We start from the raw sequence: 27,230 nt of genomic DNA on the forward strand, positions 1-27,230 counted from the left end.
AGTGAATGTAAATTTTGGTCCTTGCTCATCCAACGATTAATATTTTTACTCCTTGCTCATCCCATGGAATTAATAAATGCCTTTTGGTTTTCTTTTCAAAAAAAAAAGAAAGAATATACAATAAAATTAAAAAAATAAAAAAATTTCACAGTTATCTTCACTAAAATAAAATTTAGGTATATTTCATGCAATTTTTCTTATTTTTATGGTTGGTCCTAAATGTTAGGTTCTCGAAAAATACTTTACCACAAAAAATAATTTAACTCAATTTGAAGTAAATACCTTGTTTATTTTTTTAATATTATATAACTTGTCTCAATAATTACTTATTTTAAATTTCTAAAAAATTTAATTTTACGAAATAATATTTTAATTTATTTGACTTGAGTCAACTAATGACTCTTTAACTTTACATTTTAAATAAATTTTTTATTTTTACAGATTTAATTAATTACTATATTTTATAAATACACGCAGCGATAAATTTATTTAAAATAAATAATTAGTCTAAATTGTATATTGAAAGGGCGATATTTACATCAAACAAATTAAATAGTACAGCAACATAAATCTATATTTTTTTCATTTAAACCACATGTTTCGCAAAAACCAAACTGGAAAAGCAACTCACTTCGGTCGATTCAGTTTGATTTTATTACTAAATCGATCCGGATTTGGGGAATTAAAAACTAAAAATCTTACAAAAAGCAAAATAATAAAATTTTTAGTACTATATATTAACATATATCAGCTTCGGATCCAATCGAATAAAAGAAATGATAACTAAAATTAAAGTGAAAAATGTATGGAAGCCCTCTCAGCTACGGTCTTGGTACCCTCTAATATCCATATTAAAAAACTAGCAATATTTCCTTTTTAAGCTCATAACATAACATAGAACACCAAAAAATTACAAACAACCAAACCAAATCATAAAATAATACATTCGGAAACTTAATGTATATCAAAAAACACAAATATATATATATATATATAAACTCAGTACCCTCTAATATCTGTATTAAAAAAATAGTAATATTTTGTTTATTCAAACCAAACAATCTTTTTTAAGCTCATAACATAACATAACATGTATAGGAAACACCAAAAAAATTACAAACAATCAAACCAAATCATACAATAGTACATTCGGAAACTTAATTTATATAACGAAAACACAAACAACATAAAACAATTATTGTCCTGCAAGCTAAACAACACCCACCTGAAAAATAAGACAATAAGTCCATAAATGAAAAATCTCCACCGTTGCACCTAGATATATAAAATTTGTTTTTCTGGCAAAAAAAGGAAAAAAATATTCTTCTCAAAGGGGAATAGTGGTCACCAAATTAAGAAGCTAAAAGAGAATGATCCTTACTTGAGCTATACTACGCTTCGAGATAAATAACTGAACTTTAAAAAATTTAAATCGACTCTCTAACTTTCCGCCCTGTTTATTATGTTTCTTACAGAATTCGAAAGGATACTTAACTTTTTTTGAGAAAACATTTTAAAATTCGATAAAAAAAATATTTTTTATTGTATGAAATATTTTGCACTTTGTTTAACGGAAGAGACTAAATTTTAAAAGAATCTAATAAATCTTTCAAAGAAAATTTCTTTTATCAAAATGAGCATATATAAGGTTTACGAATTAAAATCGAAATTCGTAAAGCCCAGTTGCCCACTTTCAAAGTGCAGTATAGTTTAGATAATATCTAATATCCTTTTACCTCCAAATAATAGGTACATATACTTATGCTCTCCTCGCTAACCAATTCGATCTGCTCCAAAAACTCGTCCAACCCTTCTTCTCCTCCTCTGGCGAGCTGCACGCTTCTTCCTCATATGGGTATTTCCTGCACCACAACAACACAAAATGGTAACTTTTTTATTCAATGCTCGTGCAGCATGTGCTGTACATCTTGCTTAGACTTTTTAATAGCGCATGATATATAAGATACCTGCTTTCAATTTGTAAAGAAAAATATCCCAGGACTCGAATAGTATATCAGCATTATGACCGAAAAAATTACTTAGTAAATACTATATATCTTTCAAGTAGAAATTTTTCGGCATCCCAAATCACTACAAATTAAGAAAAGGTTAAAATTCCATTAATCAGTCTATATATATTCGTGCGAGAGATCACTTGTAAATATTTCGAGGCAACCAACCATGTTTTCGAATATCTTAACTGTACTGTTACATAATTGGCAATCAAATGTGGTTTTTAAATTGTGCAACAGCAAGCTGCCATTGTTTCAATTGTGCAAAGCAGATGATTAATAAAGTTGCTTGCAAAATTTGTGGAAAAATAATTCCCTCGTATAATCTATGAACTACTTGTACAAGCAAAATATTTTGCTGTATAGCAATCTAGCATATGTAAACAGGAAGGAATAACAACAGGGTAAAGCTAAACATAAAAATTAGAATCACTCGGAATATAATTTAAACAAAATCTCACAAATATATAAATGGGGGTAGAAATCAAATTAATTCCTCGAGAAGGTGAGGATTGGAGATTAATAGCAAATGGTTTGTACCTTATGTTGCAGTAAATATGTATTTCTATAGATATGCTACCGGAGGTTTATCTGAGAAGGAAAAACTTCAATTTGGTCTCTCTGTGGTTTAATACGGTTTCACTTTACCTCCCAATATTTTAAATAGTTTTACTTGAAAATCCTGTGGGTTTTTTTTTTTTTTTTTTTTTTTTATTATTGTAAAGAACTTGCCGTCAAGTGAAAACTAAAGTGCTAAAATTTATAAACTATGAGATAGTAAAGTGATATATTTTATAAAATAAAAGGTGACCGCCTATATCTAAATATATTTTTTCAAATAGCACTTCATGATTTATAATATAAAATATATTACTTTACTATCCTATAATTTATAAATTTTAGTACTTTAATATTTTTTGGTAGTAGATCCTTACTTTAAAATAAAGACACAACAATAAAATAGCAAAGTGAAATATTTTATAGCAAATGGAATTGCACTGAGCCACGTGGGGTGGAGCTAACCGAAGTTTTTCCATCTGGATTAAAAAAAAAAAAAAAAATTAAAGAAAGAGGTTTATATGCTAGCTAGCTACAATAGAATATTAAGGTCCTAGCCAGCTAATTAATTAAAGAGTAGTCAGATTTCTAAATTAATTACCTTCCATTAACAGAGACTTCTTCGATGTGATTGACGTTGGTGTCGACAAATTGTTCGGCTGCATCGAACAGCAGCGGGCAATCATCAATACTCAACTTCTTAAGTGTGGGCATCTTGTGGGCAGGCAAGTAACGGAGATTGCTGCACTTGCTGATGACCAAGGACTGCAGGCCGGAGAGCTCCCCGAGCCAATCTTCAATTCTCTCAAGATCTTCGCAACTACATATATACAGGCTCTGGAGGGACGTGAGATCCCGCAAGCTCTGGGGCAAACAAGTTAGCTGCTGACATTCTCCTATTATTAGCCCCTGCAGCCCCTTATCTGGTGGCGGTCGGAGTGAAACGGCGGCATCACCACCAACAAGGGGCATCGCGCATTCGAGAATTAACAATAGACTCTCCTTGCTTCTTCCGGAAATGACCAGATGCTCAACCGATGGCGGGAGGCAAGGCTCCGGCCTCAATTGAGGACATTCTGAAATCAACAATTCAGTGAGACATGGAAAAATGGGAACTCGCTCTCGTCTGCCTTCTTCGTCATCCACCGTCAATACCGTCACCCATTCTCGCAGCATTGGCATGGAGAACAAGCAAAGGCTCGTCAGCGCAGTGAACTTTTCTGCGCCCAAATTTGTTATTGCGGGCATATTTTGTGTAATTAGTTCTTTAAGAAAAGGAAGTTGCCCCAGCGGCGGGAGTGAGCTGCATACGGGAATATTATCAAGTTTGATTTCAACGAGATTTGGGAGGCACGAGCCAATCCTATTCATCATCCAGCTAGGAAACTTCCCGCCTCCATAGCCTTCTATTTCCAATTTCGATAGCTTTTGATGTGGTTGAAGATTTTCTAGCACGGTATCCATCTCTTCCGCCGGTAGTACACTATCCATGCCTTCTTCCGCACTTAAAACGTTCCATTCCAACTTCAAAGACCGCAGCTTCTTCTCTATCAAATTTGCAGCCTTGGCATCAACTGGACTCGTTACATTTTCAAGACCCTTGATCCGCAGCTCGCCGACAAGCTTCAAGTGCCCTAGCTCAGAAATGGTAGCACAATGTTCGACGCGGTCTTGCTTGCCGACGACAAAAACGGACAATTCCTGCAAGCTAACTAACTTACCGATTCCTCGGGGCATGCCCTTCAATTCCGAGCAATTGTTGTTTAACAAGACTCTAAGTTTGGTCAGCTTTTGGATCATTTTAGGCAGCTCACATAATTTTCGACAACCACTGATGTCGAGTTTCTCTAAATGCTGAAGATCACTTGACGATGAGGGTAATGATTGTAGAGAACAGCATTTAGAAACGTTCAGAATATGCAAGTTTTGAAGGCTCCCAATGGATTCAGGTAATGTCACAAAAGAATTTAGAAGTGACAGGTTTAAGTTATATAGGTTTTTGAGATCACATAACGATGAGGGTAATGATAGTAGAGAACTGCAGCGAGAAAGGTTTAGAGTACGCAAGTTTTGAAGGCTCCCAATGGATTCGGGTAACGTCACCAAAGATTTTAGACATGATAGGTTTAAGTCATGCAGGTTTTTGAGGTGACATATAGGTTCAAGTGATCTCACTTTTTCGCACGAACTCAAATTTAGTGAGTACAAATTCTGAAGGTTGCTAACTGAGTCAAGTATTGTCAGAGAACTGCACCTTGAAAGATTCAATTTTTGCAAGTTGCATAGGCTGGTAATTGATTCAGGCAATTCTTGTATTCTGGTCTCCGAATGGTCAAGGTATCTTAAGAGCTTCGGTGAGCTCTCCTCCTTTGACGAGCTACTCGCTAGTTCCTCATATGGGTACGGCCTGCACCACAACAACAACGCAAAATAGTAAATTTTTTATCTGATGCTCGTGTAGCACGTGCTGTATATTGCTTACACTTTCTAATACTGCATGATATATAAGATACCTTATTTCAATTTGCAAAGAAAAATATCCCAGGACTCAAATAGTGTATCAGCAATATGACTGAAAATGATTACTCGGTAATTAAATACTATATAGCTTTCAAGTAGAAATTTTTCGGCATCTCAAATCGCTACAAATTAAGAAAAGGTTAAAATTTCATTAATTAATTAGCCTATATACATGCAAGAGACCGCTTGCAAATTTTTTTCAGGCAACAAACCATGTTTTAGAATATCTTAGCTGCACTTTCACGTAGTTGATATTGAAATGTGGTTTTTAAACTGTGCAACAGCAAGCTGCTATTGTTTCAATTGTACAAATTAGTAAAGTTGCAATTGCTGCAAAATTTATGGAAAGATAATTCCCTCGTGTAATCTATGAACCACTTGTACAAGTAAAATATTTTGTTGAATAGCAATTTAGCATATCTAAATAGGAAGGAATAAGAACAGGGTAAAACTAAACTTAAAAATTAGAATCATTCGGAAAATAAATTAAACAAAATCTCACAAATACATAAATGGAGGGTAGAAATCAAAATTAATTCCTCCAGAAGATGAGGATTGGAGATTGTGACTAGTAAATGGTTTGTACCTTATGCTGCAGTAAGTATGTATTTCTATAGATATGCTACCGGAGATTTATCTAGAGAAGAAAATTTTCAATTTGGTCTCTCTGTGGTTTAATACGGTGTCACTTTACCTCCCAATATTTTAAATACTTTTACTTGAAAATTCTGTAGGGTTTTTTTTTTTCCTGTATCATCATAAGAACTTGCCGTCAAGTGAAAACTAAAGTGCTGAAATATATAAACTATGGGATAGTAAAGTGATATATTTTATAAAATAAAAGGTGACCACCTATATCTAAATATATTTTTTCAAATAGCACTATTATGGTTTATAAAATATATTACTTTACTACCTTATAATTCATAAATTTTAGTACTTTAATATTTTCTGATAGTAAGTCCTTGCGGTGAAATAAAGACACAACAATAAAATAGCAAAGTGAAATATTTTATAGCAAATGAAACTGCACTGAGCCACGTCGGGGTGGGCCTAACCAAAGTTTTTCCATATGGATTTAAAAAAAAATAATAATAAAGAAAGAGGTTTATATGCTAGCTACAATAGAATATTAAGGTGCTATCCAGCTAATTAATTAAAGAGTAATCAAGAGTTCCAAATTAATTACCTTCCATCAACTTTGACTTCTTCGATGTGATCGACGCTGGTGTCGACAAAGTGTTTATCTGCATCGAACAACAGCGGGGAACCTTTAATGTGTAACTTCTTAAGTGTGGTCATCTTGTGGGCAGGCAAGTAACGGAGACTGCTGCACCCCGAGATCTCCAAGGACTGCAGCTCGGTGAGCTCCCCGAGCCAATCTTCAATTCTCTCAAGATCTTTGCAATCCCATATTGTCAGCCACTGGAGGGACGTGAGACCCCGCAAGCTCTCGGGCAAACAAGTTAGCTGCCGACATTTTTGTATTATTAGCTCGCGCAGCCCCGTATCTGGTGGCGGTTGAAGTGAAACGGCGGCATCACCACCACCAAGTGGCATCGCGCATTCGAGAATTAACGATAGATTCTCCTTGCTTGCTTGAGAAATGAGCAGATACTCAACCGATGGCGGGAGGCAAGGCTCCGGCCTCAATTGAGGACATTCTTTAAGCAACAATCCACCGAGACACGGAAAAATGGGAACTCGCTCTCGCCTGCCTTCTTCGTCATCCACCGTCAACACAGTCACCCATTCTCGCAGCAACGGCATGGAGGACAACTTAAGTATCATCAGCACAGGGAACTTATCTACGCCCAAATTTGTTATTGCGGGCATATCGCCTATTTGTAGTTTTGTAAGAAAAGGAAGTTGCCCCAGCGGCGGGAGTGAGCTGCATACGGGAATATTATCAAGTCTCATTTCATCGAGATTTGGGAGGCACAAACCAATCCCATTCATCATCCAGCTAGGAAACTTCCTGCCTCCATAGCCTCGTATATGCAATTCCACTAGCTTTTGATGTGGTTGAAGATTTTCTAGCACGGTTTCAATCTCTTCCGCCGGTAGTACAGTACTATCCATGCATTCTTCCGCGCTTAAAATGTTCCATTCCAACTTCAAAGACCGCAGGTTCTTCTCTATCAAATTTGCAGCCTTGGCATCAACCGGACTCGTTACATTTTCAAGACCCTTGATCCGGAGCTCACCGACAAGCCTCAAGTGCTCTAGCTCAGAAATGCTAGCACAATGTTCGACGCGGTCTTGCTTGCCGATGACAAAAACGGACAATTCCTGCAAGCTAACTAACTTGCCGATCCCTTGGGGCATGCCCTTCAATTCCGAGCAATTGTTGTTTAGCAAGACTCTAAGTTTGGTCAGCTTTTGGATCATTTTAGGCAGCTCACATAATTTTCCACAACCACTGATGTCGAGTTTCTCTAAATGCTGAAGATCACTTGACGATGAGGGTAATGATTGTAGAGAACAACATTCAGAAACGTTCAGAATACGTAAGTTTTGAAGGCTCCCAATGGATTCAGGTAATGCCACCAAAGATTTTAGACATGATAGGTTTAAGTCATGCAGGTTTTTGAGATCACATAACGATGAGGGTAATGATTCTAGAGAAAAGCAGTTCGAAAGGTCCAGAATGCGCAAGTTTTGAAGGCTCCCAATGCATTCAGGTAATGCCACCAAAGATTTTAGATAAGACAGGTTTAAGTCATGTAGGTTTTTGAGGTGACATAATGATGAGGGTAACCATTCTAGAGAAGAGCACCTAGAAAGGTTCAGAACACGCAAGTTTTGAAGGCTCCCAATGGATTCAGGTAATGTCACCAAAGAATTTATATCTACTAGGTCTAGGTAATGAAGGTTTTTGAGGTGACATATAGGTTCAAGTGATATCACATTTTCGCACGAACTCAAATTTAGAGCGTACAAATTCTGAAGGTTGCTAATGGAGTCAGGTATTGTCAGAGATCGGCAATTGCATAAATCTAAATTCCGCAAATTCACAAGCCTTCCTAGAGATTTGGGTAATGTACGGATCTTGCGGCAGCTTGAAAGATACAAGGTTTGCAAGTTGCAGAGGCCAGTAATTGATTCAGGCAATTCTTGTATATTGGTCTCCGAAAGGTTAAGGTATCTTAAGAGCTTCAACTTACTGATTGAGCTTGGCAGCATAGAAATTTCGATAAAACTTAAATCCAACAGGCGTAAGCATTTTGTGTCACTATAAAAAGCCATAATAAATGAACAAGATACCGAAAATTGAAGAGCTCGCAACCTCCGCACTACTGTGGTTGGAATCTGCGGCATGGAACTACTGTCTATTGACGCATAGCGGCAACCTTCTGGGATCCTTGTCGACTCTTCTCCAACTATAACAGCAACTTCTTCTCTTGCTACAGATTGTGCGAGGTCGTGCACTAAATCATGCATACGGCAGGTGGTAACCTTTCTATAATTTTCCTTCACGTACCTGAAGGAAAGACATCCATAATAGATCCTTAACGTACTCATCTCCAATATGTTCCATCGAAGTCCTTGTTTCATGCGATGAAATGAAGCCTAAAGCAATCCATTGCCGGATCAAGTCATCCTTGCCAATCTCATAGCCTTTGGGAAATATGGAGCAGTAAACGAAGCACTGCTTCAAAGCCGACGGCATCTGAATGTAGCTCAATTTTAATGATGGTAAAATAGTTTTCTCTTCTTTCAGACTCCAAATTTCGTTATCCCTAATAGCGGACCATGCATCCTCTGTCCTGCTCTTAAAGCGCATCATACTTCCCAAAGCATTTGCTGCTAACGGCAGGCCGCCGCACTTCTTAACTATCTGCTTTCCGATTGCGACCAAACTCGGATAGTCGTTCTCTTCCCCTTCCTTGAATGCCCGTCTTTTGAACAATGTCCAACAATCATTATATGATAAGCCTTTCACACGGTGCGGTTCGACTGTTTTCATTATCTCAGCAACCTTTTCACTCCGCGTGGTCACTAAGACTTTGCTTCCCTTCTTGCTGTCCTTAAATACAACGTTCAACTCCTTCCACTTATTCTGATCTTCGTTCCATACATCATCCAGCACCAGCAAAAATCTCTTCTGGCTAAAGATCCTGACAAGGCAAGTGGCAACGGCATCCGAGTTATCAAGAGCACAATTTTCTCCAGCTGCAGATATCACCGGCTTTGCAATCGTCTTCATGTGGAAATCGGTAGACACGCAGACCCACACCCGTAGATCAAAGCGCTGCTGGTCCGCAACCCGCCCGTCGTTGTAGGCCAGCTGAGCGAGCGTCGTCTTCCCCAATCCCCCCAATCCCACGATCGGAATGACCGACACGTCGTGATCGCCCCCCGTCTCTAGCAGTAGCTTCACAATTTTCTCTTTATCACCATCTCTCCCTACTATCGTCTTTTCGTTGACGACCGAGAATGTCTCAGGGCGTTTGAACTCAGCCTCCCGAGCAGGGCCAGCTTCGGTAAGACCGAAATCATTTCTTTGTTTCGCTATCTTACCGATCTTTTCTCTGAGCTCTTTCATCCTGTGTGCCATCTTGACCTTAAACTTCAGATGCATCGGATTAGCGCGGGACAGAAATCCACGTACCTTTTCATCTTCCGTCCGGATCTCGTCCAGCAGGTCGTCGGCGTCGTAGGCGGCGTCCTTCAGTTTGCGCAGCCAGTCGCGCAGAGCGTGGCTCTCCTTCCCAACGCTGCTCCGCTCCTCGGCGTCGAGAAGCACCGCCTGGATCGCCGAGAAGTTGCTTCTGAGATCATCCGCGTCGTCCTTGAAGCTCCGCAGCAGCCCGATTTCGTCCCCGAGAGCGGAGCCCAGCTTGCCCAGCACTCCTTTCACCAGATCGAATGCGATCCCCTCCGCCATCGCGCGCGCGTGCTGCTGCCTAATTCTTCTCAATACGAACGTCCTACTACAGAGAAGCAGAGGATAATGAAGGGTATGCTCTCCACCACTGGAAGATGATTGCTCCAATTATTATTGCGCTACTGCTCCAATTATTGTGCTGCACGCTACTCCCCCAATCGTCTTTATCCTATTGTACAGATTATAAAAATATTATCAGTTTCAAATTGGATCTTGTCGTTTCTGTGTCCATTTTTTAAAAATGGAGCGGCGGGAATGGTGGGCCGCCCTTATTATTATTATTATTATTATTATTATTATTATTATTATTATTATTATTTTCTCATACAACTGAAGAAAACGGAATGAAGATGTTTGAGATTTCTGAAAGATGATTAAATGGTATCACTTAAGAAATTAAAAAAGCAGTCAAAATCAGTTTTAGTTTCGAATAATTTTGAATCCGAATTTTAAAAAGGAATAGTGAATCTTAATTTGAACCCAAAAAATTTCAATTTTCAGATCCGAATCTGATTCCAAAATTGATAATAAAATTTCAAACCAAATCCTAATCTTTGGCTTCACAGTCCAGTCAGATTGAATAATACCAGCATAATTTTCACCCCAAGGCATTATTCTAACATGCTATTATACTTGAAGAATTGAATTGATATTTATAAATTTTGATTGCCCAAAAAAAAGAAAAAGAAAAAAGTATGGAGACCACTGGAGCACTGCACCACAAGTGCACCACAGTTCAAATCGGCTTTTTAATTAGCATTGGTCTTCTTAATTGCCATTAAAAAATTTATTTTCTTAATTTACACCACTTTATACTATCATTTTTTTTAAAAAAAAATTAGACCCTGCCGGCGAAAAATATAGAAAATTTTATTATGCCTAATTATCTCAAATCTATATAAACTAGATTGGCTATTGGAATTTTTTTTCAAAACTATCGTTGCTATCGTAAACGAAAATAAAAATTTTTTTTATTTATCGTCCCTAGAGCAAGTGGCAGAGAGCTTGGTCAATGGTATCCGAGACCCAAATTCAAATTCCAGTTGATTCATATTTCCAGCTAAGTTTATTTCTAAATAAAATAAAACGACGGGGTAACGTGCGACCTATCTCTCTCTCTCTCAAAAAAAAAAAAAAAAAAAAAAGAGCTTAGCTTTCTTTTGTATCTGTCGACATTCTTATTATATTATTAGAGGCAATGGTTCATTTGTTTTGTATACATCTCAATTGCTGCTCCACTCTTGATTGTCTTCACATAGGTTTAAAAAAAAAAAAAACAGAAAACGACCTTGTTATTAATATAGGGGTCTAATTAAGACAAATAAATATATAAATGAAAAAAAAAAAAAAGTTTAGTGGAGCAATTTCATACGCCAGTATAGTGCACGTGACTTTATGCATTTTAGCCCCCCCAAAAAATTGTATTATTTTGTTGAAAACTTGAAATGCGAACAGACGTAAGAGCTGCACATTGTAAAGGAGAGTACAGACGACATGGTGGCCGAGCTGGCTCTCCTCATGTAAAATGTAATTAAATAAATGTGTGCCAGCCATAGTTTAATTGTAGTTGCTCCTGGCCTGATCGCCTACAGTTGCAAATCCTCACTGTTACATACTTTTGCACGCGATACATCATCTCTTTTTGTTACAGATAAATTGCAAGTTTTAGAGGACTCGCATACAGCATCTAGAAATTTTTATGAGCCGACCCAAACTACTTGTACAGCCATGCATTTGGCTGTTGCGTCCGGATCTCGTCCAGCAGGTCGTCGGCGTCGTAGGCGGCGTCCTTCAGTTTGCGCAGCCAGTCGCGCAGAGCGTGGCTCTCCTTCCCAGCGCTGCTTCGCTCCTCGGCGTCGAGAAGCACCGCCTGGATCGCTGAGAAGTTGCTTCGGAGGTCGTCCGCGTCGTCCTTGCAGCTCCGCAGCAGCCCGATTTCGTCCCAGAGAGCGGAGCCCAGCTTGCCCAGCACTCCCGTCACCAAATCGAATGCGATCCCCTCCGCCATCGCGCGTGCGTGCTGCTGCCTAATTCTTCTCAATGCGAACGTCCTACTACAGAGAAGCAGAGGATAATAAGGAGATGCTCTCCACCAGTGGAAGATGATTGCTCCAATTATTGTGCTGTGTCTCCAATAATTATGGTGGGGGCCGGAGGAGCTTGGAGAGAACGCACGCGCCAATGCTTTTTTTTGTTTTTTTGTTTTTTTGAAAACTCTTCATTGGGTATAGAATATACACCCCATCTATTTAAAAATAAAGTGTATTTTACTAATCACATCAACCTAACCAGTGAAATACACCCCATGGGTCAATGATCAATCTTTACCCAATTGTACAATTTATAAAAATATTTGGATCTTCTTGCTTCCGTGTCCATTTTCGGATAAAGAGGCAGAAAAGCATGCTCCCTTTGTTGGTTTCCCCTCCCCCCCCCCTCTCTCGTGCTTGGAAAGGAGGAAACGAATAAAAACGCAATGAAGATGTTTGAGGAGGAGGGGGACCTCTTGTTTTTTTCTTTTTTTTTTTTGCAAGGTCCCTTAAAGGAGGACTTTTTTTTGCTCAGTCACTTGAGGTAAATCCTGATGCATCAAAGATGCATGTTGACGGCAGCGATGGTAATGAATGAAGAAATCGAGTAGGATGATGACTCAAAACTTCATGAAGGAGAAATTTTTTTTTTTTAAGACATCAATGTTATTAATTAATTATCTTCTATTTGTGAACTGATTTTATTTATGATTTTGCAACTTTACTATTATGCAATTTTTCTCCAACTCTGAACAAGTGTATGCCCAATGATTCTACGTCAAAAAGCAAAAATATTTGTCATTTTGTCTTTGCTTCAATTCTAATTCCGCGTTTGTAAGTACGGATTTCTTGAGACCAATTTAGCTCTATCAAAACTATTTTGCTTGAAATAAATACAGCTTATGTAAAAATACGATTATTCAGAACAAATTCAGCTGTTGTTACCATCTTTAAATACGATTATTCAGAACAAATTCAGCTGTTGTTACCATCTTTACCGGTCTTTGCAAGTTTATCGGTTGCTTCGAAGCAATTTCAAAACAAATTCAGCGCGAAAGGGAATAATCTTTGTCAAAATAGATGCTGACCTGCAACCAATAGCAATCTTAAACACTATTATTACAAGTTTTAAGATTGAAACGGTTTCAATTTTTAACTTAGCTACTACATATGTTGGTCGACAAGAGGAGCAACTGCAGCGACAACTAAATTTCAAAAAAATAGTATTAGAGAGTGTCCACAACAAGCTGTTAACTAACTCCAAAACTAATCAGACTGGAGGAAAGAACCATCCAATACTATTTCAAAAAAATAGTTTTTTTTTTTTTTTTTTTTTGAGAGAGAAAGGTAGCACGCTACTCGCTTCATTCATTAAAATGATGAACTCAGCTACAGGGGTGAGGCAACACGGCCTCGGGGTGAGGGAGAAAAAAAAAAAAAGTTTAGGGTTTAGGATATTACTGTCGATTAACGATTACCAACAAGCCGTCGATTAGTTGAGAAAAAATGCTCCCAAAGATACGTCAGCTGTTTGATCTTGTTAACAGCAAGGATAGGGTCTGGCTGGGAATTCCTAAAAATCATGGCGTTTCTGACTTTCCAAATTACCCACCAGCAGACTACCAACCCGGTTAACCTGGAGCTCGCCGACTGTGTTCCACTTGTCGACATGAACCCATCCCAAATCGAGGTCACGTCCTCCCCCCACTCACTGGGCTGGGCAATTTCCACGGTCGACACCAATAGAAATTGCGAAAAGACACAACGTGTGAATAAGTGATCGGCAGTTTCATCCTCAACACCGCACAACACACATGCTGTATTTCCAGTCCAACCTCTTTTCAACAGGTTATCTGCAGTAAGAGGCCTTTTCTTAAGGACAATCCAGCAAAATACTTTCACTTTAAGGGGGGCTCGCATTCTCCATATCATGCTTTGTCGGGCGTCCCTTATACCCCCATCATTCATCATCGCATAGGCCGATTTTACCGTGAAGCTCCCGTCTGATGACCAACGCCAATGTACGCTATCTGGCCTATGCACAAGCTTGAAGATGGAGATCATTTCCTTCAAATCTAAGTAACTAGGACTCGTACCATGTCTACCCGAGTAATCGCCTCTACAAATCTTGCTCCAGTCCCAACCGTCCTGTGATAAGCAGTCACTGATTTTTATATTTCTGTGATGCGATAAGGAGAATACCTCAGGAAAAGACAAATCTAACGTCTTTTCCCCACACCAACGATCAGACCAAAACTCGATATTGCGCCCATTGCCCAAATTATAGTATGCTCCCCACTTAAAACATTCGGTGTGGCTAAGCACTCCCTTCCACCAAGAAGAGCTAGGTCTAAAGGTTCTGCCCTTCTTTAGAGGTCTTCTTCTACGGTAGTATATATCATGGATAAGTTTATTCCACTGTAATTGAGGCTCCGAGAGGGATTTCCACCACCATTTGGTTAGTAGGGCTCGGTTCATCGTGGCAAGATCTAAAACGTCGAGCCCTCCCTCCTTCTTACTCTTATAAACGGTCTTCCAAGCGACCAAACATCCCTTGCCAGATGCATTATCACTTCCCTTCTAGAAAAAGTTTCTACGAAGAGCTTCAATACGCTTAATTACCCACTTAGGTGCCAAGAACACTGACAAAAAATATAAAGGTAGATTTGTTAGGACAGCATTCACCAAAATAAGTCTGCCCCCTGTTATGTACCTGACTCGGCACAACCCGTCGAGGATGAGATGTCGCTGAGACGTTGGACGGCGCCGAGGATGATGGATCACGTAACTGCTTGACTCGGATCAGATTTGGACCCGAATCGTGATTGCTGTGAATAAGAAGGTAAAGAAAGAATAGAAAAAGAGGAACAGGAAGAATGAAAAGAGGGAAAAGAAAGAGAAAGATTAAGAGGGATTAAGGGGATGGAAGGGAAGATGAGGAAGAAGAAAGTTTCATTAATATTTTCCTAATTTATTTGATTACACGCTGCCCTTTTATTCTCAACAATAGAATAGAAACAAAACCCTAATCCTAATTGGACTATCCCAAGCTCTGTTGCTTCCCGCCACTAGCGCAGCCTTTCTCTGGGCCTTTTCCTGAAGTTATGGGCCCCCTGCGTGGGCCTCTTCATTGGGTCACCTCCGGATGGCTTGTCGGGTCCGCCCTTCTTCACGCCCGGATCCATCAGAACTGACTAGAACCTCAGAACGGTCGGCTGCCCTAGCCTCCTCGTCCGTTCGCCCCCTTCTTCCCCTCACTACCATCGCCCTCATCTCCACCGATACCTCCCTCACTGCGGTCTTCCCCCAGACTCCATGATTGACGGTTGAAGCTTCACAACCTGAGACTTGAAGTAAAGAAAAGCTAAGCCTCCTCTCTACCCTTACTTTTATTCTAACTATCCTACTATACTCTACTCCTAATCCTCCTATTTTACTTGGCAGGCGTGACAATCCTCCCCACTTAAGCTGATCCTTGCCCTCAAGGATCAAAAGATGGATATTGGCTTTTTAGGAACCAATAATCTTCCCACGTTGCGAGATCCCTCGAAAGATTTGCCCATTTCACCAACACTTCGGTCACTGCTCGATTCCCACGCTTCACCGTTCTCCTTTCCAAAATCTCTTCAGGTTCGACTCTCAACTCTTCTTCGTCTCCAATAGTGGGAGCCATAGGTGATGCCTGGACTGATAATGGCGGGCTCTTCTTTAACAGGGAAACATGGAACACCGGATGAACCCGCGATCCTTCGGGTAACTGCAGTTTATACGCGACGGTCCCAACGCGCTCCAATATCTTAAAAGGACCAAAAAAACGTGCTGTAAGTTTGACATTTTTCCTTATCGCCACGGTGGTTTGCCGATAAGGTTGTAGCTTAAGGTAAACCCAATCTCCCACTGCGAACTCCTTCTCTTTCCTGTGCTTGTCTGCCTGTTGCTTCATTCTGCTTTGGGCTACTTGCAATCGATCCCTCAATTCCCTAGTCAGCTTCTCCCTTTCCGTAGCCCATTCTTTAAACTCCTGTGAGGTAGCTGTCTCCACAGCGGCCACCAGGTAGTTCGGAGGAGGTTGCCCATATAATGCCTCGAATGGAGTCATACCCAAGGATGAGTGGAAATTAGTATTATACCACCATTCGGCTAACGCTAACCACGAGTGCCATTTTTTTGGATGTTGGAAACACAAACACCTCAAGTAAGTTTCCAAACACCTATTAACCCTTTCGGTTTGCCCGTCGGTCTCCGGGTGATAGGCTGAGCTCATATGCAGTTTGGTCCCCAAGGATTGGAAAAGCTCTCTCCAAAATTGACTTACAAATATCTTGTCCCTATCAGAAACAATCCTCTTGGGACATCCGTGAAGTTTATAGATAGTTCCCATAAAAGCCTTAGCTACATCCGACGCGGTAAATGGGTGTTTGAGCGATATAAAATGGGCATATTTTGTGAGTCTGTCAACTACTACCATGATAGTATCGCATCCTTCCGATTTCGGTAATGATTCAATGAAATCGATACTTACGTCTTCCCAAATTCGGTGAGGGATAGGCAATGGCTGCAGTAATCCAGCGTAGGGTGTTCCATCTACCTTGTTTTGAGCGCAAACAGTGCACTTTTTGACCCATTCTGCAACATCTCTTCTCAATCCCTGCCAAAAGAAGTGTTGTTTAACTCTCCGATATGTATTCTGGATACCTGAATGTCCTCCCATGGCAGAGTTATGCATTTGATCCAATATGCTATCTCTAATAGATCCGGTCTGCCCCACATATAGCCTTCCCTTGTGACGCAGCAACTCATTGCCATAAGTGTATGGCCCTGAAGGGTTCGGCTGTAAGGTTAACTCGTATATTGTTTTCTCACAGTGGGGGTCTTCTTTGTAACTAGCCACCACTTCTCGCACCCAGGTTGGTACGACCGCTGAGATAGCTAAGATAACTCCTTCTTCTCTTCTAGATAGTGCGTCAGCTGCTGCATTCTCTTTACCCTTCTTATACTGAATTGTGTAATTCAGTCCCATCATCTTAAGCATGCCTTTCTGTTGCATGGGTGTGGATATCCTTTGCTCCAAGAGGTGTTTTAGACTCTCGTGATCTGTTTTTATCACAAATGTACCGGTGCCAATATAGTGTTTCCACTTTTGTACCGCCATAAGTATAGCCAGGAATTCCTTTTCATAGGTTGACAATCCCATATGCTTACCGCCAATGGCCTTGCTCAAGTAGGCAATGGGTCTACCTCCTTGTGATAATACTGCCCCAATCCCTGTGCCACAAGCATCCACCTCGATAGTAAATGGCTCACTAAAGTTAGGCATAGCTAGTACTGGGGCCTTTGTCATAGACACCTTTAATTCTTCAAAAGCTGTTTGTGCCTCTCTATTCCAGCTGAATTGATCCTTTTTAAGTAAATCAGTTAGGAGCTTACTGATTTTACCATATCCCTTGATGAATTTCCTATAATATCCGGTGAAACCTAGAAACCCACGTAGTTCCTTGACCGACTTAGGCACGGGCCAGCTAGTCATAGCTTCAATTTTGGACGGATCGGTGGCCACTCCCTCTTCTGAAATTATATGACCCAAATACTCCACCCTGTTCTGTCCAAAGTAGCATTTACTTCGCTTCGCATAAAATTTATTCCTTCTCAATTCTTCCAACGTGATGCGCAAGTGCCTTTCATGATCCTTCATGTTCTTACTGTAGATTAGAATGTCATCAAAGAAAACCAGAATAAATTTCCTCAAATACGGTTCAAATGTGCAATTCATCACAGCTTGAAATGTGGCAGGAGCGTTCGTAAGACCGAACGGCATGACTAGAAACTCGTAATGCCCTTGATGCGTCCGAAATGCAGTTTTATGAATGTCAGCAGGATTCATCCGAATTTGATGATAGCCCGATCTGAGGTCTATCTTCAAAAAACACCTTGACCCGCCCAATTCATCTAGCAGGTCGTCTATAATCGGTATTGGGAACTTGTCCTTCACCGTGCATTTGTTAAGCTGTCGATAATCTATACACATTCTCCAACTCCCATCCTTCTTTTTGACCAATAGGGCGGGGGAAGCAAAGGGACTATTACTCCGCTGAATGATCTCATGGCTCAATAATTCTTTTATCTGTTTTTCAATCTCCTCCTTTTGATCATGTGAATACCGATATGGTCGAATGTTAACCGGTGTCGTGTTGGATTGTAAAGGAATCTTGTGATCCTGGATTCGAGGTGGGGGTAACTCCCGTGGCTCCTCGAACACATCCTGGAACTCCTCCAGAAGCTGTTGGATCCCTGGAGTTAGGTTGACTCCCTGTTCGGCCTCTTCTGATAACGCTTGGTGCCTGAGGAGATAACATTCCCCTTTCTCGATCTCTTGCCTCCACTGAGCTGCAGAGATTAAGCTCAATTTAGCTCCTTCGTCAATCCCCTTCAACTCAAGCTTTTGTCCCTCCTTCATGATCACGACTGAGTTGGATAAGAAATCAAAAGTTACTAATCCATAAGATTTGAGCCAATCGATTCCTAACACCACATTCGAGCCTTCGATTCTGATTACTCTCAAGTCAGTTTGAAAAGAGTGTCCTTGCATAGTCCAGGTAAATCCGGGGCATCTGAGCTTACTCAAAACCTTGTGCCCATTTGCTACTGTCACCGTCAGAGGTGGCGCTGCTTCCATCCGTGCTCCTATTTCTTGGGCTACTTGCAGGTCGATGAAGCTGTGCGTGCTTCCCGTGTCTACCAAGATGGTAAGGGCCCGATTGTTGGTCTCCCCTCGTATCTTAATGGTATCCTGGGGTATCTCTCCACACAAGGCATGTACAGAAACTCCGATTTCCTACCGATCCTCGCCGCCAGGTATAATTTCAACTTCCTCCCCTTCTCTCCCCGCGATTGCCCCTTCACTATTTCCTGTTTGCAAGCAATCTTCATCATAAACCTCCATAATGTTGTCAGTAGCTTGTAGAATGTTCAGAGATTTGTTTGAACACACATGCCCCTGGTGATACTTATCTCCACACCGAAAACACAGCCCTGCTGCTCGACGTTGCTCCATTAATTGCTTGTTGATCTGGTAAGGGTTCGCAGCAGTTTTGTTTTGATTTTGGTTTGCCTGCTTGTTTCCCACCGAGCTCTTAAACAGTGAGTTCGATTGATACGATCTCGGAGTATATCTACTCTTTCGATTGATCACTGTAATAGCCCTTTCATGTAACTGTGCTTGTTCGTAGGCTTCTTCTAATGAGTTAGGATGAGCGATGTCAAGAAAGGGAACTAATTCTTCCTTGAGCCCGTTAATAAAGCATGCAATAAAATACTCCTCCGATAAGTGTGGGTTGTAATGGAGCAACTGGAATCTCAGTTCCTCGAACCTTTCTTGATATTTCTCGCAAGTCCCTGTGTGCTTCAAGTTACTGAACTCTCGAATTAGATATCTCTCCCCCATATGTGAAAATCTTCTACATATAGCTTCGGTGAACTCGTCCCAAGAAACGAGTTGTTTGTTAATAAAATACCCTTGTTTCCAAGTTCTTGCCTTACCGATTAAGTGCATGGTTGCTACACTTAGCCATTGATGCTGGGGTATCTGATACAGTTCAAAATATTGCTCGCAATTTTCGATCCAATTTCGAGGGTCATCACCATCAAAGGAAGGAAAATCCAGTTTCGGGTAAGGTAATTGGTAATGATTGTGTTTGTTGACCCATGGTGAGCTATGATTCTCTTCCTCTTCAATTTGCCGCAGCGGCGTTGGTAAAATTCCCTTGCCTTTATCCGTTTTGATCGCTATTGGTGTTCTACTGCTTCCAGGGTTGCCGCATTGTGGGAATTTCCCTTCGAGAGGGCTTGCTGTATCTGGGCTCTTGAGTGGAGGTGGCTTAGCTGCGAACAGCTTGAGCAGCTCCTCGTGCCTTTTGGTTGCTTCAATCCGCATTGCTTCGAATTGCCTTTCCCCGGACTTCTTGACTTCGGCTAACTGTCGGTTGAGTACCTCAATCTCGGCCTGATGCTCAGTTCCTAGTTTCTGGAACTGCTCCTCTAAAGTACGTATATGATCACTGAGATCTCTCAACCTAGTCCCCTCAGCCATCTCTATCTCATCAAGATATTCTTTTGGGTTAAATCTAAACTTGTTGCCTCGTTTACCCCCAATCTTGCTAAAATCCGAGAATGATTGAATGTATTTCGAGCGTGATTCGGCACAGGGTTGTTACTGTGGTGGTTTCCTTTGTCCAAACCCGATCTCGGATCAGATTTGGCAGCGCGGAAATCTTTTCGCGATTAAACTCGACAATACTCGATCGGAGTTAAGAAGCAATTTCACCACACAACGCCCTGGGGTCGTACCGCTCTGATACCAATTGTTACGTACCTGACTCGGCGCAACCCGTCGAGGATGAGATGTCGCTGAGACGTTGGACGGCGCCGAGGATGATGGATCACGTAACTGCTTGACTCGGATCAGATTTGGACCCGAATCGTGATTGCTGTGAATAAGAAGGTAAAGAAAGAATAGAAAAAGAGGAACAGGAAGAATGAAAAGAGGGAAAAGAAAGAGAAAGATTAAGAGGGATTAAGGGGATGGAAGGGAAGATGAGGAAGAAGAAAGTTTCATTAATATTTTCCTAATTTCTTTGATTACACGCTGCCCTTTTATTCTCAACAATAGAATAGAAACAAAACCCTAATCCTAATTGGACTATCCCAAGCTCTGTTGCTTCCCGCCACTAGCGCAGCCTTTCTCTGGGCCTTCTCCTGAAGTTATGGGCCCCCTGCGTGGGCCTCTTCATTGGGTCACCTCCGGATGGCTTGTCGGGTCCGCCCTTCTTCACGCCCGGATCCATCAGAACTGACTAGAACCTCAGAACGGTCGGCTACCCTAGCCTCCTCGTCCGTTCGCCCCCTTCTTCCCCTCACTACCATCGCCCTCATCTCCACCGATACCTCCCTCACTGCGGTCTTCCCCCAGACTCCATGATTGACGGTTGAGGCTTCACAACCTGAGACTTGAAGTAAAGAAAAGCTAAGCCTCCTCTCTACCCTTACTTTTATTCTAACTATCCTACTATACTCTACTCCTAATCCTCCTATTTTACTTGGCAGGCGTGACACCCCCTCTCGAAAGAAGTTTCGCCTGCCATCCGTCGATCTTACGATGAATATTCTGGATAACGCCCATCCAATCCTCCTTAGAAGGAGGGCGTGTAGCTAAGGGCAAGCCTAAATACTTGGTCGGTAAGTTGCCAGTTTTACATTCGAGTATATTCGCTAGTTTTGTCGCTTTTCCTTCGACTTTTCTGGTATAGTACAATTCTATTTTTTCCCTGTTGATTTTCATCCCTGAAGCCCATTCGAAGAGCTGCCACAAGAATTTGAGATTACCCATATACTTATCTTTTGCCTCACAAAAAAATAGTATTAAAGAGTGTCCAAAACAAGCTGCCAACTCCAAAACTACTCTGATTGAAGCAAAGATCCATCCAATACTTAAAATGTTTTTTTTTTAAAAAAAAACACCTAACTTGAACCATTTATTTGAATCTTTTTGCGTAACGCCTAGCTTGAACCATTCAATTAATTTTTCGACCAAACACCTTGCTTTTGAAGCATACATCCAACAACACATTGCACTGCATAATGCGTCAAACCATAACAAACTGTAAATATCACTAATGAATCCAAGCAGTACATAAATGCACTTGGTAGTTCATACATAAACATTAAAGCCTCCTTTTTTTTGCTCCACAATTATATGCAGCATCTTTTTTTATTTTTATTGAGGGCCAAAATTTTCTTTATCTTAATCAACCAAATTGGGATCTAGGTGTGGGGGATACCCTGTTCTTCATGACAAAGAAAGACCCCTTTTGCAGAGTTCAGGTTGTTGTTGTTGATGTTGTTGTTGTTGTGTGTTGTATTTTAGGGGAATAAAAATGTTATGTAATTAATTTGATTTCTTTATCGTTTGAAATTAATTACCTAATATTTACAAATTTTAAATTAATTTTACTCTCTATTCTTTAACACCATATGATTTTGGTTTATGAAAAATCGCTGCGTACACCTCGTGCATCCAAACAGGTGTGCACCAGGGTTTTGTTCATCCTTAATATTTTCTTTTTATTTTATTCCAGCCCTTTAATTCATAAGTATAAAAAATTTCAACTAACGGGGAGAAGTCAGATATGAGAAATCTTAGAATGATGTGGCACCTTTTTAGTGGGCTTCTGAATTAAAATTTAACAGGGAGAAGTCAGAGCTAGACTGAGGGCAAAGCTGCAAGATTAGCGAGTTTGCTTGACTGCAAAGTGGGCACCTTCCCCACCACGTACCTAGGGTTCCCCTTTTCCCCAATGCCCCCCACAAAGGAGGCATGGAGAGGGGTAATACAGAAACTACAATATAGAATCGATGGATGGCAAGCCAAACTCCTATCAAGGGAGGGTAGACTTATCTTGGTCAACGCAGTGTTTACCAACCTACCACTATACTTTCTGTCAGTATTCAAGGCACCCAGTTGGGTAATCAAGCGTATCGAAGCCTTACGCAGAGATCTTTTTGGGAGTGGCGGAGGCAACTCTCCAGGCAAAGGGTGTCTAGTTGCATGGAAGAACGTCTGTTTGTGCAAATCGGCAGGCAGTTTGGGCATTCTAGATGTAGCTATTATGAATCGGGCACTTCTGGTCAAGTGGTGGTGGAGATTTTATACAACACCCCACTTGCAGTGGATCAAGATTATCCGTGCCTTATTTTATCAAAGAAGGAAACCCTACGGGAGGGAAAAAGCTTCAGGCTTCACTCACACTGGTGAAAAAGAGTTTTAACCACCAACGCTATCTTCAACAGGGAATCAAGTATAAGCTGGGCAATGAAAGCCCTATTGACTTTTGGTCGGACAGATGGTGTGGTGATACCACACTTCAAACGTTCTTCGCAGAGATTTACAAGTTGCTGTAATGCAAACCAATTCTCTTTAGTGCTTGCTTCGAAAGTCAGGACTGGGATTGGACTAGAATCCTCGGCAATGAGTCGGATTTGGAGCCTAGGCTGAGTCCCAAACTCTCGGCGCTCAAAAATAAGGTAAGCAGCTATAAAATTAGGCACAGGTCGGATTCGATAGGGGAGAGAGAAGGAAAAACTTCAATTTGGTCTCTCTGTGGTTTAATACGATTTCACTTTACCTCCCAATATTTTAAATAGTTTTACTTGAAAATCCCGTGGTTTTTTTTTTTTTTTTATCTGTATCATCGATCGTAAGAACTTGCCGTCAAGTGAAAACTAAAGTGCTAAAATTTATAAACTATGGAATAGTAAAGTGATATATTTTATAACATAAAAGGTGACCGCCTATATCTGAATATATTTTTTCAAATAGCACTATTACGATTTATAAAATATATTATTTTACTATCCTATAATTCATAAATTTTAGTTCTTCAATATTTTTTGGTCGTAGATCCTTACTTTAAAATAAAGGCACAACAATGAAATAACAAAGTGAAATATTTTATAGCAAATGAAAATGCACTGAGCCACGTCGGGGTGGGGCTAAACGAAGTTTTTCCATCTGAATTTTAAAAAAAAAAAAAAATTAAAGAAAGAGGTTTTTATGCTAGCTACAATAGAATATTAAGGTGCTATCCAGCTAATTAATTAAAGAATAGTCAAGAGTTCCAAATTAATTACACACAACGACATCTTTAATGTGATCGACACTGGTGTCGACAAATTGTCCGTCTGCATCGAACAACAGGGGGCACCCCTTAATATCTAACTCCTGAAGTGTGGTCATCTTGTGGGCAGGCAAGTAACGGAGACTGCTGCACCCCCAGATCTCCAAGGACTGCAGCTCGGTGAGCTCCCCGAGCCAATCTTCAATTCTCTTAAGATCTATGCAAAACCATATTGTCAGGGTGTGGAGGGACGTGAGACTCCGCAAGCTCTCGGGCAAACAAGTAAGCTGCTGACATTGGTCTATTCGTAGATTCAGCAGCCCCTTATTTGGTGGCGGTTGGAGTGAAACGGCGGCATCGCCGCCGTCAAGTGGCGTCGCGCGTTCGAGAATTAACGATAGATTCTCCTTGCTTGTTCTGGAAATGATCAGCTTCTCAACCGACACCGGGAGGCAAGGCTCCGGCCTCAATTGAGGACATTCATATAGACTCAATTCAGTGAGACGTGGAAACATAGGAACTCCCTCGGGCCTGCCTTCTTTGTCATCCACCGTCAATACCGTAACCCATTCTCGCAGCATTGGCATGGAGATCAAGTGAAGGCCCGTCAGAGCAGGGAACTTATTCGCGCTTGCAGTAATATGGCTATCTCCATAAAATTCAACGCCGAAATTTGGTACCGCGGGCATATTTTTTATAATTAGGTCTTCAAGAAAAGGGAGTTGCCCCAGCGGCGGGAGTGAGCTGCATCTGGGCATATTCACAAGTTGGATTTGAACGAGATTTGGGAGGCACGAGCCAATCCTATTCATCATCCAGCTAGGAAACTTCCCGCCTCCATAGCCTTCTATTACCAAATTCTCTAGCTTTTGATGTGGTTGAAGATTTTCTAGCACGGTTTCCATCTCTTCCGCCGGTAGTACTGTACTATCTGTGCCTTCTTCCGCACTTAAAACGTTCCATTCCAACTTCAAAGACCGCAGGTTCTTCTCTATCAAATTTGCAGCCTTGGCATCAACCGGACTCGTTACATTTTCGAGACCATTGATCTCCAGCTTGCCGACAAGCTTAAGGTGCTCTAGCTCAGATATGCTAGCACAATGTTCGATGCAGTCTTGCCTGCAGATGACAAAAACAGACAATTCCTGCAGGCTAACTAACTTGCCGATCCCTCGGGGCATGCCCTTCAATTCCAAGCAATTGTTGTTTAACAAGACTCTAAGTTTGGTCAGCTTTTGGAACATTTTAGGCAGCTCACGTAATTTTTTACAACCACTAATGTCTAGTTTCTCTAAATGCTGAAGATCACTTGACGACGAGGGTAATGATAGTAGAGAAAAGCATTCAGAAAGGTTCAGAATACGCAAGTTTTGAAGGCTTCCAATGGATTCTGGTAATGTCACCAAAGAAACTAGACCTGATAGATTTAGGAAATACAGGTTTTTGAGGCAACTTACAGGTTCAAGTGATATCGCCTTTTGGCACGATCTCAAATTTAGTGCATACAAATTCTGAAGTTTGCTAATTGAGTCAGGTATTGTCAGAGATCGGCAATCGCTTAAATCTAAATTCCGCAAGTTCACAAGCCTTCCTAGAGCTTTGGGCAATGTACGGATCATGTCGCAGCCTGAAAGATTCAAGGTTTGCAAGTTGCAGAGGCCAGTAATTGCTTCAGGCATCTCCTGTACACTGGTCCCCGAAAGGTCAAGGTATCTTAAGAGCTTCAACTTACCGATTGAGCTTGGCACCTCAGAAATTCCGGAACCATGTAAATCCAACAGGCGTAAGCATTTTGCCTCGCTATAAAAAGCCATAATCAGTGAACCAGATTCCCTAAATTGAAGAGCTCGCAACCTCCGCATTACGGTAATTGAAACCTGTGGCGTGAAACGACTGTATATCGAGACATAGCGGCAACTTTCCGGGATCCGTGTTGACTCTTCTCCAACTATAACAGCAACTTCTTCTCTTGCTACAGATTGTGCGAGGTCGTGCACTAAATCATGCATCCGGTAGGTGGTAACCTTTCTATATTCTTCGTCCACTTCTTGAAGGAACGACATCCATAATAGATCGTTAAAGTACTCATTTCCAATATCTTCCATCCAAGTCCATGTTTCATGTGATGAAATGAAGCCTAAAGCAATCCATTGCCGGATCAAGTCATCCTTGTCAACCTCATAGTCTTTGGGGAATATGGAGCAGTAAGCAAAGCACTGCTTCAAAGCCGACGGCATCTGAATGTAGCTCAATTTCAATGATGGTAAAATAGTTCCTTCTTCTTCCAACCTCCATATTTCGCTATCTCTAATAGCGGACCATGCATCCTCCGTCCTGATCTTAAAGCGCATCATACTTCCTAAAGCATTCGCTGCTAACGGCACACCGCCGCACTTCTTAACTATCTGCTTTCCGATTTCGACCAAGGTCGGATAGTCTTTCTCTTCCCCTTCCTTGAATGCCCGCCTTTTGAACAATGTCCAGCAATCATCATCCGATAAGCCTTTCACACGGTGTGGTTCGACTGTTCTCATTATCTCGGCGACCTTTTCGCTTCGTGTGGTTACTAAAATTTTACTTCCCTGCTTGCCGTCCTTAAACAAAACCTTCAATTTCTCCCACTTTTCCTGATCTTCGTTCCATACATCATCCAGCGCCAGCAAAAATCTCTTCTGGCTAAAGATACTGACAAGGCAACTGGCGACGGCATCCGAGTTATCAAGAGCACAGTTCTCTCCAGCTGCAGATATCACCGGCTTTGCAATCGTCTTCATGTCGAAATCGGTAGACACGCAGACCCACGCCCGTAGATCGAAGCGCTGCTGGCCCGTAACCCGCCCGTCGTTGCAGGCCAGCTGAGCGAGCGTCGTCTTCCCCAAACCCCCCAATCCCACGATCGGAATGACCGACACGTCGTGATCCCCGCCCGTCTCTAGCAGTAGCTTCACAATTTTCTCTTTATCACCATCTCTCCCGACTATTGTCTTTTCATCGACGACCGAGAATGTCTCAGGGTGCTTGAACTCAGCCTGTCGACGAGGGCCAGCTTCGGCAAGACCAAAATCATGCCTCTGTTTCGCGATCTTACTGATCTTTTCTCTGAGCTCTTTCATCCTGTGTGCCATCTTGACCTTAAACTTGAGATGCATCGGATTAGCGCGGGACAGAAATCCACGTACCTTTTCAGCTGGCTGGTTTTGATTCTGCACCTCGGGATACTGCTGTGGCCGGAGGGCCGCTTGCGTCCGGATCTCGTCCAGCAGGTCGTCGGCGTCATAGGCGGCGTCCTTCAGTTTGCGCAGCCAGTGGCGCAGAGCGTGGGTCTCCTTCCCAGCGCTGCTTCGCTCCTCGGCGTCGAGAAGCACCGCTTGGATCGCCGAGAAGTTGCTTCTGAGGTCGTCCGCGTCGTCCTTGAAGCTCCGCAGCAGTCCGATTTCGTCCCAGAGAGCGGAGCCCAGCTTGCCGAGCACTCCTTTGACCAAATCGAATGCGATCCCCTCCGCCATCGCTATTACGAAAGCAGCTAGCTATATTTGTGCTTCTTCTCAAT

General features: G+C 41.4%; 1 protein-coding gene across 1 annotated transcript; it reads right to left on the minus strand.

The window, feature by feature from the left end:
- Window positions 1–1,095: 1,095 nt before the first annotated feature.
- LOC109706303 (putative disease resistance protein RGA1) lies at window positions 1,096–27,230 on the minus strand. Its single transcript, XM_020227077.1, has 6 exons — window positions 24,460–27,230; window positions 23,243–23,246; window positions 6,280–6,988; window positions 3,172–4,977; window positions 3,036–3,049; window positions 1,096–1,862 (listed from the first exon to the last, which is right to left on the minus strand). Exons 1-6 carry the CDS (start codon window positions 27,184–27,186, stop codon window positions 1,774–1,776), a joined length of 5,349 nt encoding a protein of 1,782 aa, XP_020082666.1. The 5' UTR covers window positions 27,187–27,230; the 3' UTR covers window positions 1,096–1,773.

This window comes from Ananas comosus, unplaced genomic scaffold (genome assembly GCF_001540865.1).
Source record: "Ananas comosus cultivar F153 unplaced genomic scaffold, ASM154086v1, whole genome shotgun sequence".
NCBI classification, from domain to species: Eukaryota; Viridiplantae; Streptophyta; class Magnoliopsida; order Poales; family Bromeliaceae; genus Ananas; species Ananas comosus.